This window comes from Saccopteryx bilineata, chromosome 1 (genome assembly GCF_036850765.1).
Source record: "Saccopteryx bilineata isolate mSacBil1 chromosome 1, mSacBil1_pri_phased_curated, whole genome shotgun sequence".
Classification (NCBI taxonomy): Eukaryota; Metazoa; Chordata; class Mammalia; order Chiroptera; family Emballonuridae; genus Saccopteryx; species Saccopteryx bilineata.
In genome coordinates, this window is record NC_089490.1 from 226,133,114 (window position 1) to 226,154,781 (window position 21,668).

At 39.6% G+C, this 21,668-nt stretch overlaps 1 protein-coding gene across 10 annotated transcripts in view; it reads left to right on the forward strand.

Annotated features, from left to right (window-relative positions):
• The window catches only part of CDC42BPA (CDC42 binding protein kinase alpha), a 228,025-nt gene that overhangs the window by 59,100 nt on the left and 147,257 nt on the right, over positions 1 to 21,668 (forward strand). For all 10 annotated transcript variants that reach the window (XM_066237055.1, XM_066237008.1, XM_066236995.1 and 7 more), the window contains exons 3-4: positions 17,042 to 17,125; positions 20,732 to 20,827. In XM_066237055.1, the coding sequence (XP_066093152.1) occupies positions 17,042 to 17,125; positions 20,732 to 20,827 (180 nt within the window). The remainder of the gene's footprint in view (positions 1 to 17,041; positions 17,126 to 20,731; positions 20,828 to 21,668) is intronic.

The window sequence follows — 21,668 nt, forward strand, 5'->3', positions numbered from 1 at the left end:
TAGGGGAATACAAGAGCTTTCAACAGTTGAAGTTAGAGCTTTTAACTATCCCTTCTCAGAAATTGGCAAGTCAAGCAGATTTTTAAAAACATCAATACTTAGAAGTGTGTATTTTTTGAAGGTAGACCTCTTTAATGCCATAGTTGCTCCATACTATGTTATAACGATTGGTAGAATAAAGCAGTGATTTTTTAAAACAATAAAAACTGGTTTCTCCCAAAGTAGTTTTACCAAGGGATTAGAGGTCACTCAAATCTTTAGCTAGTAGGGACAACCTAGTTTTGTTTTAAATGATTCTGTAGGGATTTATGCTCTGTAACGAGCACAGAAATTCTAGTCAGTGTTAGAATTGTTTATTCACATAATCAGTCCAGCTTCACTGCAGATACAGCTTCTGTTAAAAGAAAATCATGCTATAGAAAAGATCAGAGAAGATACGCAACACAGATTTAGGGGCTCCAGGACAAGGTGGCTTTCTTCTTTTAAAGGGCAGTCGATTATCTCTCCTCTTATTGTAAATCTAGAAAATGACTACTTGGCAAGAAGTACTGCATATATGTGAGAATTTAAATCCTTTTTAGGAGTTTCTATTTTCATTCCGAAAACCTGGTCAAACCCTTCAAGGTCTTACTTAGTGTTGGTCCCTGGAAATGTTCTGGTGGGGGAGGGTTTGGAGGCTCTTGGGAGCAGTAGGCACTGTGTAGTACTAGCCTATATGAAAGTCCTTATTAGGAGATTTAAAGGGCTCACTGCCCTGTGAGCAGTGAGGTTTAGTTTTCTAAGGAAGCTGAGATGTAGCCCGGGTTTGGAGTTATTTTCTGTGTAAGAGAGCTCTGTTTAACCTAGAAAAGATCAGCTCAAATAGTATACACAGGTTAGTCTTTCAGGCCCTAAAGCATACTAGCCATTGTCTAAATTCTTCTATCTTATCTGAACTAAAAAAATACAAGGAACTTTCACTCCTATCCCGAGCTTAACCAAACTTGCCATATTTAAAACAAAAAACTTATGTAGGCCTGGCTGGACAGGTTCCAGTGGGCTAAAACCTTTTTCTAGTGCTGATCAATACATGAGATTCCAACGACCATCTCTTGATTCCATAGTAGCCCTTTTCTCAGGGAATTTGAAGAAGCAATTGTTACTCTAGTTTTCTAGCTAATAGCCAGCTAGCGGTGGGTGGCATTTTCCACTGTCCTGTCCAGGATGAAGACTGTGTGACCTCTTTTTATTTTGTTGGTGACATGTTGTACTTCAGGCTTGGACTGCAGGAAGCGGGCATATACAGAGAAATCTCTGCCGGGCTGTCCTTGTGCATACTGGTTGTGATAGTTCGCTGGAAGGGACACAGTAAAAATGGTAACTGTAGTGCTTGTTTCTTTGTAGGAAGGATATAGCCAGGCTCACAGGTCTTGCTGTGCTTGGGAGGGTCTGCACCTCTGTCACCTGGTGGCTGAGAGCCATTGAAGTGGTGCTTTCATGGGTGAGGTTGGGGGGCAGAATAGTTTCTGCAGCCTAAGTGGGACTCATAGAGGCCACCAGAGATGAGGCCTTTTTGGCCCAGAAATTGCAGGCTCTGAGGGAAAAAGCCCCCATGCAGCCATCTCCACAGTACACAGTACACAGATGAGCAGCCTCTCAGCAGGCATTCCATCCACATTGGCCTTGCACAGTGTGAATGCAGACCTGGTCAGAAAAGGTGTTCATGGCTCCAGACACCCTAGAAGAAACATAGGAACTCTCTTGATTACCATATTTCCCCATGTATAAGATGCTTCCATGTATAAGATACATGTTAATTTTGGGGCCCGAAATTTGGGAAAAAAAAAATGTATTACATAAAGTTACTGAATTCAGGTTTTATCCATAGTAAAATCCATAAACTCCTCATCACTTTCAAAATTCCCTTCCATTAGCTTGTCTCCATCTGTGTCTGATGACGAATCACTGTCTTCAACAATGAGCACAAAAACAAGCATAAAAAAGCAAGAAATGCAAGTAAAAAAAATCTACAACCACTGTATAAGACGCACCCAGTTTTTAGACCCCAAATTTTTCAAAAAAGGTGATGTTTAGACAGTTTGGCCACTATTCCTGGATTTCAAAGATTTTTAGGTGGATCCATTTTTTTGTTGTTATTAATTTTTTTACAGTCAGAGGGACAGATAGGGACAGACAGGAGGGGAGAAAGATAAGAAGTATCAGTTCTTCATTGTGGCACCTTAGTTGTTCACTGATTGCTTTCTCACATATGCCTTGATTGGGGGGCTACATCAGAGGAAATGACCCCTTGCTCAATTCAGTGACCTTTGGGCTTAAGCTAGCGACCATGGGGTCATCTCTATGATCTTATGCTCAAGCCAGCAACCCCATGCTCAAGCTGGCAGCCTCAGGGTTTTGAACTTGGGTCCTCTGTGTCCCAGTCCAACAGTAGCCACTGCACCACTGCCTGGTCAGGTTAGGGAGCTCCATTTTTTGTTTTTTTGGGTTTTTTTTTTATTTTTTTAAGCAAACTATACTCTCTGAGACAGCTTGTGTCTATCCAGGAAAGTTATTCAGGCACCTGAATAACCGCCGCACTTTGGGCTCTGGATCCTGGGTTTACCACAGCCATGGGGATTCTGAGCCTGCAGTTGGCATGGCCAGTCCTGATCTGGTCCCTGGAACGCACGTTCACCATCGTTGCTGCTGGGAAAACGTATAAAATATTTTAGTGATATGATTACGCTGAACCTAATAGATAAATAATGTGGAATTCTACATCTTACAGAGAATACACGTTCTATTCCTAGCACATACAGATATTCTTAAAATTTATTATGATTCTAGGCCATTAAAGGTACCTGAATAACTTCCAAAGATTGTAGACTATGATCGCTGACTTTAATAAAATAGAATTAGGAGTTAATAGCAGTTAGATAGCTAGCAATGACACATATGTTTGTATATTAAAAACATAGATCATAAGGGAAATTATGAAATAATCAGATATGAATGAAAACGCTGCATTTCAAAATTTGTGAGATAGTTAAAGAGAGATGTATTAGCTTGTAATACATTTACCAGGAAACAAGAAACGTTGGTAATTGCTGTAGGCTAAATTGTGTCTCCCGTCCAACCACCCTCAAAAATATTCATGTTGAAGTCCTAACCACCAGTGCCTCAGAAGGTAACCCTGTTTGGAAATGTTGTCGTTACAGAGGTAACCAAGTTAAAAGGAGGTCATTAAGGTGGGCCCTAATGTAACATAATTAGTGTCTTTATAATGCTTTTACTGCATTTCAAGTGATTTTCTAAATAATTTCTTCTAAAATAAGTTCCTAGCAGAAGACCTTAATGGTTGAAAGGATATGAAGTTGTGGTTTTGATTAGTTTTTTCTCTATGAAATAATGTTATTTATGGCTCTCTATATATTTTAATTTTACTTATTTTATATAACTTATATTCTATAAGAACCAAAAGGTGTTTTTTTTAAAGTGCATTTCTTTTTATTCAGAGAGCAAGCAGTTAGTGATCTTGTGGCTGGAATACAGGTTGTTGTTGCTGTTGGTGAAAGGTGAGGATTGGAGGGGCACGTGGGCAAAGCAGTTGAATGACATATGCAGTGTTGAGGAGCTCAAGGTTGGGAGTCTTCTCAGACATTGGTGAGCAGAGCGGTGATGCGGCCAGAATTTGCAGAAAGGTGACACTGGTGATAGTGTGGGGAGGATTAGACAGAAGAGACCAGAAGTGGGGAGAGCCTGTTTTCTTCCTCTCAGGACTCTATATCTAATCACTCATCAGCTATTCTATCCTCAAATCCTAAGTATTTCTTGAATTTTCTCTGCTCTTTCCTAGTTAGGTCCTCAATATCTTATACTTCAGCTAATATTGCAACCATCTCATTTCCTTCCCTGCCTCAAAACCATTCTCCAGAGACTTGATCCAGCTAAAGCCCACTGTGAAGAAGGGCTTCCTGTTGTCTACACTGTACGGTTCTGGTTGGTTAACACGGTGTGCCAACTTCTGCATTATTTGGACCTTTCAGCATCATTCTGGCTGGTCCTGCTAGGAGGAAGACCTTTCCTAGGAAAGAAGGCTGCTGTCATTCCTGGACATCCTAACCCCTCAACCTCCAGAGGGACATTTATTTCTTGCTCTGTGCCTTGCTTTTGCTTCCCCCACTTCCCAAATGTCACCTCTGTCCAACCAAACCCACTTGGTCCCCCTTTTCTGGGGCTCACTCAGGTGTCAGTCACCTCTTCCAAGAAACTTAAACGTATATGTTCACATATTATACACCTCCCTCCCCCACTCCTACCTTTTGGGTCAGGGAGCCCTCTTTTTATAGAACCTTGTTTTTACCTTTCCTTTTCATGTTGCACTGGATTTACCTGTTTAGGTATGTTTCCCACACTGGACTGAGAGATTTTTGAGGGGCCAGGACTCTTATTTATCTTTGTATTTTCAGTAGTTAGCATAGCATCTACCATATATAGTAAGGTGATAAAAAATGAGCCTATTAATAATTTTTCAGATGAAATAATAAGGGTTTGGACTAGGCCAGTGGTCGTGAGACGGAGGGCAAGTGGGAGAAACGGATTGGAAAGAAGTTGCTTAGGATGTCAATGATGAGTCAGAGGTACGTGAAAGTTGTGGATGAATGACGTGCAGTTTGAGTGAGTGTGTTTCAGGTACAGGGTTTTTTTTTTGTTTTGTTTTGTTTTGTTTTTTTACAGGGACGGGGGGGGGAATAGAGACAGGAAGGGAGAGAGATGAGAAGCATCAATTATCAGTTTTTCCTTGCAACACCTTAGTTGTTCATTGATTGCTTTCTCATATGTGCCTTGACTGCGGGCCTTCAGCAGACTAAGTAATCCCTTGCTGGAGCCAGCAACCTTGAGTCCAAGCTGGTGAGCTTTTTGCTCAAGCCAGTTGAGCCTGCGCTCAAGCTGATGACCTCGGGGTCTCGAACCTGGGTTCTCCGCATCCCAGTGTGATGCTCTATCCACTGCGCCACCGCCTGGTCAGGCCAGGTACAGATTTTTAACTTGTTACCACTGAGATATTTGCTGAACATTCTAGAGCTGACTAGTAGGTATCTAGAAGTATGGGTCTGGATATTAGCAGATCAGGATTTAGGAATCATCAGCATATAGGTATTAATTCGTGCATTTGGAATAGATGATACAAATCAGGAAGAAGATATAAAAAAGTTAGAGTAGGGATCCTTGGGGAACAATATTTAACAGGTTACAGAATAAAGAAAATGGGGAGTATATTGATTGTCAGCACCAATAATGAAGAGGGGTTGAAGCAGATGAGAACTGAAATTATTGTTTTGTGTTTTTTTTAGTCTTTTTCTTTTTCTTTTTTTTTTTAGATTTTATTTATTCATTATAGAGAGGAGAGAGAAAGAGAGAAGGGGGAAGGAGCAGGAAGCATCAACTCCCATATGCGTCTTGACCAGGCGAGCCCAGGGTTTCGAACCGGCAACCTCAGTGTTTCCTGAAATTATTGTTTTATTTGGAAATTGGAAGCTCGTTATTGATCTTTGAGAGAATAATTTCAGTCCATTAACGTGAAATGAAACTAGTTTGAGGTAGGTGATTGAAAGAGATTGAGAAGCAAATAAACAATGAGCAAGTAGAAAAAACAAGCATGTACTATTTAAAAATGTGCTTCATGGAGAAGTGATGCCATATGGGAAAGGGATGTGGTATCAATTCCTTTAGGGGAAGGGAGGATGATAGTCAAGTTTTGTTATATTTTTGGATGGGGGATGGTGTTGGAAACGCTTGTCAGTTGATACTCAGGAGCCAGCAGAAAGAGGGCTTGAATTTCAGAAACATATTTAATGAGACAAGGACAAGAAGGAAAGGAAGGGGGAGGGTGTGGGATCAAGATCTCAAATGATACTGTTGCCTTAAAAAGTGATGGGGACAGTTATTCTTTGGTTCTGAAGGAAGAGAAATAAGGGTAAGTAGAAATGCAGAAACATGTAGAGATGGCTCGGGTGATTGTGAAGGGTCTGTTTTTATGAAGTAGGCAACCAGGCCATAATTGCACGTAAGGGCTGGGTAGGAGAGGGGTGGGATAGATGGTGGTAGCAGTGTGAAATGGGGTATTTTAGAAGGTTGGCAAAGCACAATGAATTAATGGTGGGACTGCAGGTAGATTTTGGGGCTCAGTTGAGATTGAGTTATGGGAATAAAAAAGAAGCAATAATAAAAAAATACCTTTTTTTCTATAAAAGGGACTAGAATAAGAATAGGCACTGGAGAATTACTTATAATTACTCATCAGGATTTTGAGGCAGATAGGGACAACCATATCTGCTCTACAGGTCTAGTGTCAGGAAGATTGCAGTGCAGGGCTGGGGAGTGGCCACAGAAGACAGCGGTATGACCAGCAGTCCACTAGGAATACGTCCTCGAGACTCAATGCAGAGCATCTAAAGCATGGCTGATAATATTTGAGATTCAGTGTGAGAAGGTGTCTTTCTTTTTTGGGGGGAGGTATATTCTTGCTCTATATATTGATTAAAGTATGTAAAATAAAAGCAACAAACAGATTGCAGATGATTTACTCAGTTATTTTAAGACAGAGTGAATTTTGTATAAAAAAGTAATATTGGTTGGATTATGAGCTCTTGGTGCTCAGTTCTTCATTCCTAATTAAAATATCTCTTGTTGCCTTACATACCCTGTAGTGTTTATCAACTAATAGATTTTGAAATGTGAAGACAACCCTAAAGAGATAATTATTTCCTCCAAGATCTATTTTGTGTTCTACCAGGAATTTTAAATAGGTATATAGACTCAATAGATAGGCTCACCTTTGGTATGGATATTTAATAAGAGCAGCATTACTATCAATTATGCTTTTTCTTAAAATAATAAAACTATGAAAATAAAAGCATAAGTTATATAACTCCCACAAGATATGAATAATTTGTGGGAAGCAATAAAGGAGCAAGAAATAATTGAAAACCAACAGCTCTACAAATTAAGAACCTTCTCTCTACGACTCAATTGTCAGTTACTGCTTAACTTAACGCTGGGTTTTCCTTTTTGCTTTCAGGAAAACCTTTAACTTACGCCCTGGGTGTTGCCTGTCCACAGTTTCCTGGTGGCTCACCGCTTCTGCCTGCTCCAGCCTTGCTCCGGCAGCTTCAAGGCTTCTGGGCTTCAGAGCTTGTTGTGAAAGCTTGCTGCTTTGGCCTGCTACCCCTGCTTCAGGTGTCAAAAGCTTTTAATTAGCTTGCTTCCTCTAATTACTATAACTAGACCCTGTGTGTCTACATAACCTAGTCCTAGGGTCTAAAAGGAGAATTATTTTTAGCCATTCATTCTTCCTTTAAAAACTCATGTACCTGAGATCTCCTGGGATCTCCTTGGCTCTTCTGGGATCATGGGAGAGTAAAATATGTTTGAAGTTCAGTACTGCATGATTCACCTTTGGTAGCCTCTGTGTACGCAGGGCTAGTCTTCAGCCCATGGGGCATGCTGTTATGGGCATATCATGTTTTTATATCCAGTATCTATTCTGATTGGTCACTGCCCATGCTATACCAATTCTTAAGTATTTTGACTATAGCTACTGTATATATAAATTGTGTCTCCATAGAGAGGCTACCTCTGGCTGTTTAGTAAACTCTTTAATATTTTAAAAATTGATTTTTAATTGAGAGAAGGAGAGGAAGAGAGAAACATCGATTTATTGTTCAACTCATTTATGCATTCATTGGTTGATTCTTTTATGTGCCCTGATGGGGTCGAACCCACAACCCTGGCTTATTGGGACAATGCTCTCACCAACTGTAAACTCTTTGTAGTGTTTGTAGTTTGCTTGTTAAAAGGACTTAGTGTGTTTTTTTTATTAAGTATTTTAAACACAAACTGATCACTAACAGAGCAGTTTATGAAAAAATACAGTGATTTCTATACATATTAATAGTGATCGCCATTAACATGTCTACTGATACCAAGATTATAGGCGTGATGAATAGGAAGCTGTCTTCAGGACCTAGAGAACTATTCAGTATTTTCAGTGGTAAAGAACAGTAGGTCTGCCTGACCAGTCGGTGGCGCAGTGGATAGGGCATCAGACTGGGCTGCAGAAGACCCAGGTTTGAGACCCCAAGGTCGCCAGTTTGAGCACGGGCTCATCTGGTTGGAGCAAGGCTCACCCACTTGGACCCAAGGTCACTGGCTTGAGCAAGGGGTTACTCGGTCTGCTGAAGGCCTGCAGTCAAGGCACATATGAGAAAGCAATCAATGAACAACTAAGGTGTCGCAGTGAAAAACTAATGATTGGTGCTTCTCATCTCTCTTTGTTCCCGTCTATCTGTCCCTAACTATCCCTCTCTCTGACTCTCTGTCTGTCTCTGTAAAAAAAAAAAAAATTAATTAATTAAAAAAAAAAAGGACAGTAGGTCTGTAATCAGCTAATGAGGACTGTAGAACTACTTTAGACTGATGTTAGAATTAAATAAGGTAATAAGTAATGTGTTTAGTCCAGTGCCAGGCACAGAGTAAGCTTTCCATAAATAAAAGTTGTTTATTATTTTATTATTATTAATAAATGAGGGTAACCATTATTATAGAGGAGATAAAAAGGAGATGAAGACATGAAGCAATAATCAACAATCACAATAGACAAAAGATAATAAATGCTAAGTTGTAAAGTCAAGAGTTTAAAAGCCATATGTTTAGAGAGCAGCTGAGCTAGTAATATTATATGCTTAATAAATGTTAAAATAGAAACTTGTGTCTCTTTTATCATAGTACCTTATTTTTGAGTTTCAATATCCTTAGTAGTATACTTGAAGCTCAGAGTATAGATGACAAACTTTCTGTGTATATCTGCCTATATGGATTGCACATCATCCACCATTTATTCAACATATACAGTGTGTCTGTAAAGTCATGGTGCACTTTTAACCGGTCACAGGAGAGCAACAAAAGACGATAGAAATGTGAAATCTGCACCAAATAAAAGGAAAATTCTCCCAGTTTCATACCTATTCAGTGCAGTTTGATGTGGGCTCACGCACAGATTTTTTAGGGCTCCTTACATAGCTATCCCGTATAGCCTCTACGAACTCATCACTGACTGATGGCCTACCAGAACAGGGTTTCTCCACCAAACTGCCGGTTTCCTTCAACTGCTTATCCCACCGAGTAATGTTATTCCTATCTGGTGGCACTTCGCTATAAATGCGCTGATATTCACGTTGCACTTTGGTCACGGATTTGAATTTAGCGAGCCACAGAACACACTGAACTTTCCTCTGTACCGTGCACATCTTGACTGACATGGCTGTGGGCTGCTCCACTGTATACACGGTGTTACGGTGTTACGTCATCATCTGCGAATGCGCACATGTTGCCACATCATCCTACAGAAACTGGGAGGGTTTTCCTTGTATTTGGTGCAGATTTCACATTTCTATCGTCTTTTGTGGCTTTCCTGTGACCGGTCAAAAGTGCACCATGACTTTACGGACACACTGTATTTGTTAAATACCTATTGATTGACACTCAGGTAGATTACACATCATTTTTCATTCATTCAACAAATATTTATTGAGTACCTATTGATTCTGAAGAATTGGGCATATACTAGGGAACAAATGAAAAAAAAAATTACTCCTGTCCTTATAGAGCTCATATTCTAGTGAATGAGGCAATATACATAGATAGAATGTATAGTTTGTTAAGTAATAGGAAGGAGCTAAGGGGAAAAGGAAGCAAAGACATGCGATAGGAAGTGTGAAAGGGCAGAATGACATTTTAGCGAGGGAGTGAGAGAGCACACCATGTGGCTTATATAGGCTGTTGGACAACTCGGGATTATTGATAGGTACAAAGGCCCTGATTGAAGGCCCTGGAATTGAAGCAGGTGACCAGTATGTATGGGGTAAAGAGCTAGAAGGAGAGTGGTATGAGGTCTGGGAGGTTGGAGGGCTAGATTTTATTGGCCTTTTAAAGTTATAGTAAAGATTTTGATTTTTACTTGGAGATTGAAAACTATTGGAAGTTTTGGAGCAGAGGAGTGTCTTGATCTGAGCTGTTTATAGAAGATCACTCTGGCTGCCATATGGGGAATAGATTGGGGGGGGGGCGTTAGAGCAGAAGTAAGAGAGGCTAGGTAGGACAATCCAGGCAAAATATATAAATGGTAGCTTAGAATTGGATGGACCAGAGGAGGGATGGTGAATTTTGGCTGTATTATATGCAGACTAGATCAACAGAACTGCATGGCAGCTGTTTCTTGGATATTGAAATTTATTTAATATAGTGTTATCATCTCTAAATTATATATTATACCTATGTGATGATACTAAAATTTAGTTTAAGAACTCATTCCCTTATATGTCATCTACTGATTTTTTTCTATAGTGTTGCAGTTTTTCTAACATCATAGTGCTTTTAATATGAAGTCTTTAAAATATCTTTATGTTTCTTTTAAAAAGATACTTTGTTCTGTGTTGTTTATAATTTTGCAGCCCATATTAAATGTACTTTTCATTTTGGTCAAATAAGAAAGGACATTGTCATTTCAGTTAGCAATAGTTCTTGAAATCTAGAACCTGAAGTTAGAGTTCTATGGAAATTTTTTTTTAAGTTTCCTAATACTGAAATTAATATAAAAATGATCTGTAAGTTTGCCCTGGCCGGTTGGCTCAGCGGTAGAGCGTCGGCCTGGCGTGCGGGGGACCCGGGTTCGATTCCAGGCCAGGGCACATAGGAGAAGCGCCCATTTGCTTCTCCACCCCCGCCCCCCCTCCTTCCTCTCTGTCTCTCTCTTCCCCTCCCGCAGCCAAGGCTCCTTTGGAGCAAAGATGGCCCGGGCGCTGGGGATGGCTCCTTGGCCTCTGCCCCAGGCGCTAGAGTGGCTCTGGTCGCGGCAGAGCGACCCCCCGGAGGGGCAGAGCATCGCCCCCTGGTGGGCAGAGCGTAGCCCCTGGTGGGTGTGCCAGGTGGATCCCGGTGGGGTGCATGAGGGAGTCTGTCTGTCTCTCCCCGTTTCCAGCTTCAGAAAGATACACACACACAAAAATGATCTGTAGGTTTAAAGGAGAGAAGCAAAATTAGTTTTTATTTTGTCACTTCATCAGCTTTATGTTTTTGTCTCATCATGTCATCAATTTGATCATTCAAAAATATTTCCTGGGCCCTGGCTGGTTTGCTCAGCGGTAGAGCATCAGCCTGGCATGTGGAAGTCCTGGGTTCAATTCCTGGCCAGGGCACACAGGAGAAGTGCCCATTTACTTCTCCACCCTTCCCCGCTCCTTCCTCTCTATCTCTCTCTCCCCCTCCTGCTGCCAAGGCTCCATTGGAGCAAAGTTAGCCTGAGCGCTGAGGATGACTCCATGGCCTCTGCCTCAGGTGCTAGAATGAATGGCTCCGCCCCCAACGGAACAACGCCCCTGGTGGGCGTGCCAGGTGGATCCTAGTTGGGTGTATGTGGGAGTCTGACTGCCTCCCCACTTCTAACTTTGGAAAAATACAATGAGTATTTCTCTAACTGACATTTTTATTTCTCCACACTCCACCTCTTTCCAGAAAAGTTTTTAGGCAACACCTGAAACTGTTACAGAATAGCTTTGAGAATGTTTCCCCCCCCTTAGAGCAGCATGGCATTTCTGATTGCTATACTGATGTGTAGAATGGGTCTCATTTGGTCCTTACAAGCCACACTGTAATACCTCAGTAATCAGTGCTAATTTTGTGACCAAGGTAAGCTGTGGCATTTCACACTATCCCATTCCATGCTTCAAATTCTGCATGTTCCATACAGAAAATGTAGAAATGTGAATAGAAATCATATCACCTAGAAATATCTGGTTGTATAATATTTTGGTGTCTTTCTCAATATACATATGGCATAGAAATTTATAGGAATGTATTTTATATAGAGACAAAAATAATCTAGTATACAAACTTTGCTAAACTTCTTTGAAACAGATATTGTGAACTTTTCTCTATTAAATAGTACTCTTTAACAATATTTTAAAGAATATGAATAATTTTTTATAATGTGATATATTTAGTCAATTTCATCTTTCAGAATATTTAAGTTATTTCCATTATTTTACTGTTGGGAAAGACACTGGTAAATATTGTGGCTTAGTTTTTATTTGTATATATTTTCTTTTTTTAGATTTTTTAAAATTGATTTTTAGGGAGATGATAGAAAGAGAGAGCGAAGGAGAGAAAGGTGGGGGGAAGAGTGGGAAACCTCAACTCATAGTATTTGTTTCTTGTATGTGTCTTAACCAAGTAAGCTCAGGGTTTTGAACCGGCAATCTCACCATTCCAGGTCAACACCTTATCCACTGCACCAACATATGTCAGGCTATTTGTATATGTTTTCAATTGAGGATATTTCTAGCTATATTTATATGTATGTGACTCTGTTATTGGTATAAAATGTTTGAAAGATAGCAGTTGAAGAGATCAAAGTTTCCTTTTTTAATTTTTTGTGACAGAAGAACAGAGAGTCAGGTAGAGAGAGATTAGAAGCATCAATTCTTTCTTTCTTTTTTTTTTTTTTTTTTTTTTTAGAGAGGAGAGAGAGAGAGAGAGAAGGGGGAGGGAGGAGCAGGAAGCATCAACTCCCATATGTGCCTTGACCAGGCAAGCCCAGGGTTTTGAACCGGCGACCTCAGAGTTCCAGGTCGACCCTTGATCCACTGCGCCACCACAGGCCAGGCAGAAGCACCAATTCTTTGTTGCAGTACCTTAGTTGTTCATTGATTACTTTCTCATATGTGTCTTGACCGGGGGCGGGGGACTACAGCAGAACGAGTGACCCCTTGCTAACGTTGGCGACCTTGGGCTCAGGTCCAGTGACCTCAGGCTTCAAGCCAGCTGACCTTTGGGCTCAAGCCACTGACCATAGGTCATGTCTACTATCCTGCGCTTAAGCCAGCGACCCCGCACTCATGCTGGTGAGCCTGAGATCAAGTCAGATGAGTCCATGCTCAAGCCAGCGATCTTGGGGTTTTGAACCTGGGTCCTCTGTGTCCCTGTCCGGCACTTATCCACTGTACCATCGCCTGGTCAGGCTCAAAGTTCCTTATTTCATAGTTAAGAGATTGAAGTTATTGGGATGTATAATGTCTTCCACCTATTAGTGATAGAGCAAATAGCAGTTAAGAGATTGGGCAAAATATGCTTAATGCAAGGCCTAACACATACTAATAGCAAATGCTTATTGAACACTTTCTAAAGTGCTAGACCCTGTGGTAAGCACTTTATACTTGTATTAATTATTTTAATCTTTACCACAACTACGTAAGGTAAGTACTGTTGTTAACCCTGTTATGTTTAGAAAAACTGAAATTTTGAAAGGTTAAATTGTTTGCCCAGAGTTATAAAGTTCCTAACAGAGCCAGGATACAAATCCAAGTGGTCTGCCTGCAGAGCCCATACTTCCCTATCAGCCTGAACAGCCACAGTAAAAGCTAGCTCAGTGTTAGTGTGGTCATCAAATGCTAGTTTGTTTCTACTGACAGCTCGATAATCCAGAGGTAGTTTTAGCTCCAATATTTTTTAGATTTTAGAAATATAATTTAGTGCATATATTCTTTTATATAACATTCCTATTGTGGTTTGGAGCAGTACCTCATAAGCAGTTGCATTAGTGTTTCTGCAATGAAGCTTGTTTGTCTTTACAATAAGTGAGATTAACAGATCAGAAAATAAATACTGTAATAGCCTCATGGTAGTACATGCTGCCAAATAGATTGTGGAAACCTTTTGACTTTTAGTATTGTAGGTAAGAGATTGTGGACCTACATAAAACTTGGAGGAGGACATGGCATTTAGAACTGATTCCATATGTGTTGGTGAATATTACTATTCCTAGTAGCAATCATCAGATACCTGTATACTCATACGTAGGAAATTTGTGAATCATGTAGTGCTAGGTATACTTTTCTCACAACATGACGTCAGGATTCCCTAGGTCAGACTAAGAGAGGGTTAAGTGATAGTATTTCATGTCTCTTTCTTGTCCTAAGCATAGGCATGTCTAGCTCAGTGTTCTGGTCCTGGCCATTTGCTCCCCCAGTTGTGCAACATATAATTTGTGTCTCCAAAGTAGCTAAACTTGTATTTTCAGCCTTTGAGAGATCTTAGTGAAACAGTGTTTCAAGTTTCCTTGCTCTTTGTTATAGCTACCTTAATATTTTCATCTTTATTGAGAAATAATTGACATGTAACATTGTATCATTTTAAGGAGTACAAAATGATGACTAGCAAAATGGTTACCACAGTCAAGCTAACACTTCCACCCCCTCACATAATTACCTTTCTGTATGTGGTAAGAACATTTAAGATCTCTCTTAGCAACTTTCAAGTATATAATACGATTAACTATAGTCACCATGCTGTACATTAGATACCTAGGACTTACTTATCTTATAACAGGAAGTTTGTTCCCTTTGACCAACGTTTCCTTATCCCCCCCCCCCCCAATTCCTGGCAACCACTATTCTATTGTTTGTTTCTATTAGTTCTACTTTTAAAGATTCCTTTTTTTCTTTTTTTAATGTATTCTCAATTATGTATGCAACATAATTAAATGTCAAAATAGCCTGGAGATGCTTTCTCTGAACATATGTACCCTGATTTATTAATGTCACCCCATTAAAATTAATTTTAAAAAATAGGAAAAAAAATAGCCCTGGCCGGTTGGCTCAGCGGTAGAGCGTCAGCCTGGCGTGCGGGGGACCCGGGTTCGATTCCCGGCCAGGGCACATAGGAGAGGCGCCCATTTGCTTCTCCACCCCCGCCCCCCCTCCTTCCTCTCTGTCTCTCTCTTCCCCTCCCGCAGCCAAGGCTCCATTGGAGCAAAGATGGCCCGGGCGCTGGGGATGGCTCTGTGGCCTCTGCCCCAGGCGCTAGAGTGGCTCTGGTCGCAACATGGCGACGCCCAGGATGGGCAGATTATCGCCCCCTGGTGGGCAGAGCGTCGCCCCTGGTGGGCATGCCGGGTGGATCCCGGTCGGGCGCATGCGGGAGTCTGTCTGACTGTCTCTCCCCGTTTCCAGCTTCAGAAAAAAAGAAAAAAAAAAAAAGAAAAAAAATAAAGATTACACGTGTCAGATCGATCATACAGTATTTGTATTTCTGTATCTGGCTTATTTCAGTGAGCATAGTGTTCTTTAGGTTCACCCACACTGTCACAAAAGCAAGAGATCTTGCCTTTTTATAGCTGAATAATATTCCATTATTCACACATATACACACACACATACATACATACATACACACATACAGCATTTTTTTTATCCATTCATCCATCTGTGAATGTTTAGGTGTTTCTCTTTTGTACAGCCAGCCCCCTTTTTAAAAGCATGAACCCACTAGGAGAATAATTTAATTAAACCCCTAACTTCTGAGGATATGGCCAGATATGACTAACAACTAAAGTTATTGTATTTGAAATTAAAATATGTTGTTTTTCTTTCCACCATTTTAATTGATGAAAAACTATAACCACAGTATTATAACCACTTATGACAACTACCAAGAAATGTTCTAGTGTATATCTTCATATAAAATACACTGATTTTAATTATATGGTCATATTAGTTTTATTACCATCTGATCCAGATATAAATTTATTAAATTGCCTCTGATATATACACTTTCCGCTAATATTTATAAAAATTTGTCACTTGAGTTTAAACCTATTCTCTTTCCTTGAAAGTATTTCTTTTTTTTTTTTTTTTTTTTTTTGCATTTTTCTGAAGCTGGAAATGGGGAGAGACAGTCAGACAGATTCCCGCATGCGCCCGACCGGGATCTACCCGGCACGCCCACCAGGGGTGACGCTCTGCCCACCAGGGGGCGATGCTCTCTGCCCATCCTGGGCGTCGCCATGTTGTGACCAGAGCCACGCTAGCGCCTGGGGCAGAGGCCAAGGAGCCATCCCCAGCGCCCGGGCCATCTTTGCTCCAAAGGAGCCTTGGCTGCGGGAGGGGAAGAGAGAGACAGAGAGGAAGGAGGGGGGGCGGGGATGGAGAAGCAAATGGGCGCTTCTCCTATGTGCCCTGGCCAGGAATCGGAACCCTGGTCCTCCACGCGCTAGGCCGACGCTCTACCGCTGAGCCAACTGGCCTGGGCTCCTTGAAAGTATTTCTTAGAGCTGTCTGAAGATATGTTGTATATAGTTTGTTCTTTCCTGCATATTACGGTTATGTGTGTGTCTTCCCTTCCTCAACTCCCTCCCAATAACTAGAAATAACCTCTGTCTCTTCTTCTGTAATTTATTCTCAGTCCTTTCACATCCCCAATGAGCTGGAAGGGCCCTTTGAGATAATTGAACTGAAGCAGAGTAGTAGAAACAGAAATTATTTATTGTTTGTTGAGAGTGAAAATGTGAGCTTATTTTTACTTGAGAGATTTTTTGATCCATAACTAAAATACAAAATAGAGATATAGCTGTTCCAGTTTTTGTTTGAAAGGACTGTGTAAAGTCTACAGTTTGTAGAGCATGTGCGTAGTCTATAGTTTATAGAGCTAATAGCCATAACTGATCTTTAGGGTGTGTGTGTGTGTGTGTGTAATTGGGGGTTGTGATATAATGTATAAGAATAGATGGTGTGAAAGTGACTATCACTTTCAGGTGATTTCCTATTGCTTGATCCCATGAAACAGGTTTGTTTTGACAGCAAGCATTCCTTGTGTTGGAATTTGGAATGCAGTATTTAATAAACTCTGGTTATTTCACTGTGTACATTTTGGTCGATTTCTTAGTGATAGGACAGTTGAGTTTAAATTCCAGGGCAGAAAACTTGAAAAGGAGGATCTGATATATAATCACCAACTGATACAGTGTTCACAAATACAGTTATTTCTTGGCACTTGTTTATTAATGTAACTTTTCAACTGACTATTATTTGATTTAGGGTCTTAGAATTTGAACTGCATGGAAACCATTGATAATTTTGGTATTTATTTTCTTACAGAGAGGAAAAAGGAAAATGGATAACTGAAAAAAGTATTATTTGTTGTATTTTAAAAGTTTTCTTTTCTTTTCTAGGTTGCTGTAGTCAAACTAAAAAATGCAGATAAAGTATTTGCCATGAAGATATTAAATAAATGGGAAATGCTGAAAAGAGCAGAGGTAAGATTCTAATTATTGGAATATTCAAATAATATTTTAGAAATATTTTTAGGGGAACTATGAAATTATAGAGAACCAGAAGCTCCTTAAATATTATTTAATAGCATTTTACTTATGATGACATATTTAAAGGCCTACGAGACAAATTCAGTAATTCACAATTGTGATGTTAAGATAAAAGTTATAATTCATGGTGCTAATTTATTATTGTCTGAAAACCAAATGGAAACCCTTGTAATATGGTGCGTACACATTAATGTTAAAGGATGTGTGGAAAAACAGTTTATAGGAAGAAATTTAGTAATGGTTGATTTGCAGTTTGTCATAACTTGTCTTATCATTCTGTATTTATCTGTTGATATATTCTGTTCCAGGCAAAAGCAGGAGCTTGAATAAGCCCTCTAAGAATTCTGTTTATTGCTGGTTATACAGTTAAATTTGTTTTGTTTTATATTATTACATAATGGTAGTAAAATTTGCTCTTGTAAAAATTATTAGCATTTTAATGTTGATGTTAGATTTGAAGGAAATATTGGTTGGAGTCATGGTAAAACTAATAGTTGATACGGTCTGGTCTGGTCAGAACTGACATAACACATACGTTTGGAGTAGGGTTCTAGAGGTTTTCTGCGTTGGATCATAGTGAGTGGCTAGATGAGGTAGGGCACTCAGACCTCAGGGAAGCAGAGCTTGATGGTATGAAAGTATTTCAGTATTTTAACTTGTAGAAAGGTTATACTGCTGAGTATGCTAACTAGTAGCCCTGGAGGTTAGTAAACTTTATAAGAGGATAATGAGAAGTCAGCCCTTAGAAATCTTTCTTTATCTACCAGTACTTGTAGCAACCTGAAAAAGAACAGACACATAGGGAAAAGCAAAAGATGTTCCCATGATGACAGATACAGTGGTAGTGAAAGTAAGTACTTCCTTATTTCTTTCTTTTGGGAAATTTGACAAATAGACACAAAGAAGAAACCAATTTTGAGGGCCCTGGCCGGTTGGCTCAGTGGTAGAGCATCAGCCTGGTGTGTGGATGTCCTGGGTTTAGTTCTTGGTCAGGGCATGCAGGAGAAGCACCCATCTGCTTCTCCACTCCTCACCCTCCCTTTTCTCTTTCCTTCCCTCCATCTCTTCTTCTCTCCCTCATCTGCAGCCATGGCTTAATTGGAGCGAGCTGGCCCTGGGCACTGAGGATGGCTCCATGACCTCCACCTCAGGTGCCAAGAAGAGCTCAGTTGCTGAGCAACAGAGCAACGCCCCAGATGGGCAGAGCATTGCCCCCTAGTGGGCTTGCCTTTTTTATTTTTATTTTCACTCTTCAAGCACATTTTCCCCTGTTTCAGTTTCTTGGATTTTTTCTTTAGACTCAATTTCCCAGGTCAGGGATCCTGGTCAGGGTGCATGTGGGAGTCTGTCTCTGCTTCCCCTCCTCTCACTGAATAAAAATAAATAAATAAAAGTAAAATTTTTGGCAAGTTTTTGCTTTCAGTTTTTTTGTCCTGTGCGTCTACTGAAAAAAAAAACTGGACAAGTGAAATATAAATATATTCTTTGTAAAACAAATAATAGCATATAACAGATAAAGCAGAGTACTTTAGTACTCTTTGAGTAGACCCTGCCCAAGTCCAACCCCTTTCTGCCTCCCACAGGTAATTACTGTGAAATAATACCTCGTTTAAAACTATCTGGAGATATTTTTTTGTGGCATTCTTTGTTACAATTGTCAGTGCCCTATATATTCAATAACTTCAGTCTTTATTTTTGGATTTCCCCAAAACCAATTGCCTTATTGTCAATGCTTGATTTTCCAAGGAGTAAGCACTGAGATTGAGTTTAATGTGGAGTTCCGGAATTGAAACCTATAAAAGGTAAAAGAGATGAAACATTTGTCAGGGAGAAGTGCAGCTGTCCCAACAGCTTCTGTTGATACAGCAGGGAACTGTGTAGCAGAAGTGGTCCTTCAGCGTTGTCCTGCATTGGGCCATGTGATGGACTTTTATGCACCTGCTGCAGTTAGTCACTGGGTACGGGCTACCTCCAGAAGGACGTGGCCATGGGTTAACATGCTTTGTGTAGCTGAGGCAAACCCCAAAGGGCCTGATAGCCTTGCCAGCAGCTAGAACAAGTCTTATTGTTAAAAAATAGTAAGTCATTATGTTGTAATCATTTCACAGACATCAGAATTGTAGTCAATTTAGTGTTTCAGAGTTAGAACTTAAAAAAAATTGAGTTAAAGTTTGTACTTATTTTTTATGAAGTTGGATGTATGTGCTGGGGAGAATTGTGAAAAAGAAGAACTGGGTTAGCTTTCATTATTTATTGGTGAAGTCACCAAATTGAAGATAGAAGAAACCATAATTGAACATTAAATATGATTTTGTTGAGTTAAAAAGCATTGCTATAATTTGTTTCTTGGGTAAGATAGAAGGGAAACTCGTCTCCCTACCCCTTTCTTTAAGTACAGCCAAAACCCTGCACCCTCCATGTGAAAGGATATGAGAAGACTTAGGCAGAGAAGAAGGTGGCCCTGCTAGGGACCTTGGGGCCCCATGGAACAACACTTATTCTGTGAAGTCAGTAGTACATTACATGAGAACTAGTCATGCCACTTCAGAAGTGTATACAATGTAAATAAAAATAAAAGGACTACAAAACGATGTTAATCAGAGATGTTGTCATTGGTTACCCTTGGGGTACTCCAGTTTGTGTATACTGAGATTGAAGTGATTTTAAAATAATTTTTACAGTAAGGGATTTTCATGTTGTGCTGACTCTAGAGTTTACCCACTCCCTAGATTAAACTCCTTGGTAGTGGAACTCCTGGGTTGGAGGTGGTGGGGGGAGCGCGTATACTTTAAACTTTGGTAGCTATTGCCAGATTGTCCTCTAAAGATGTTGGATTTGTACATCTTTGCATTCATAGTATGTAAATGTGTTTGTTATCTCACTTGTTTGCCAATTGTGGATGTTATTGAATGATGTATTTCTTGAATTAGTAAAAAAACGTTTTTGCTGGCAAGTTAACAAATGACCTATCTCATGTTTGTTTCAGCTATCAAATATATATTAGAGATTTAAAAGAGAATTGATGTCCTGATATATAAATCCTGACACTGGAATTCTTGCATTTTGCAATTTAAAAACCCACTTGTTATTCTATTTTTTAAAAATGAAAAATTTTGCTTTCTCCCCTCAAATATTAGAGATAATTCAATTATTATTTGAAAGAATTATATCAGGAGGAAGGGTGGAGAATGTGATAGGAACAGGAAGGTTACAACTTGTATCTTATTTTCTTAAAAAGAAAAAGATCTGAAGTAATGTGTCAAAATGTTGATGTTTATATTGTCTAAATGGTAGGTTGGACTAAGATTGTTAAATGATTCTGTGTATTTCCTGAGTTTTTTGAACTCGAATAGTATTTAAGTGGACTATTCCAGTTGTCCAGTTTTTGAGGATGCTTTAACTGTTGCTGGAAACTCATATAATGATGGAGGTACTTTTTCCAGAAGAGAAAGTATAATAAACACATTAATTGTTTTCATAATATATTTCTTAGTTTCACATAAAGTGTGCTCTATCTAAAAAGTTTTTTTTCCTTTTCAGACAGCATGTTTTCGTGAAGAAAGAGATGTGTTGGTGAATGGCGACAATAAATGGATTACAACTTTGCATTATGCTTTCCAGGATGACAATAACTTAGTAAGAGTAATTTTTCCCCAGTTTTACTGAGAAATATCTAATTGACATACATTACTGAATAAGTTTAAGCCTACAGCATGATGGTTTGATTTACATATATTGTGAAATGATTACCACAGGTTCAGCTAACACCTGTCTTCTCATATAGATAAAATAAAAAGGGGAAGAAAAATCTCCTGTGTTGAGAACTCTTAGGACTTACTCTCTTAACAAGTTTCCTCTATATCATAGTGCAGTATTAGCTATAGTTGTCATGTTATGCATTACATTCTCATTGTGATCAGAGTGTAGCAATGAAGGGCAGAGAGATAAGAAATGAGGCTTCCAGAGTGTGAGTCATGCTGAGAATTCAGATTTAATTCTGATTCTAAAGTGGGGTTTAGGGAGAGGGTGATAATGTTTTATATTTTATCTAAAACATCCTGGCAAGCTGAGTGGAAGATGGATTTCAGGAGCAAAACTATGGGTAGGAGACCAGAGACCAGTTAGGTGACTGTATGACATTCAGGTGACAGATAATGAGCGCTTGACTAAAGGTGATAATGTCCTTGGAGGGATAAAGAGGGGGGGATAGTTTCAGGTACTATTTAGGAAGTAAGATAATTAGAACTTTGAGTGGAAGTCAGTTGAGGAGAGGAGTCTGAATGATTCCCAGTGTCTGACTAGTGGGGTTCAGTGGTTAATATTGTTGAACTAAGTTGGAAAATATAGCAGGAAGAGAAAATTTAGAGTAGGGGGAAGATTATTACTTTAATTTGGTGTGTGTTAGGTTTGAATTGTCATATGGTCCACTTAATGAGTTCAATATATAAGTGGTGCTTCTGAGGATGGATAGTGAGCG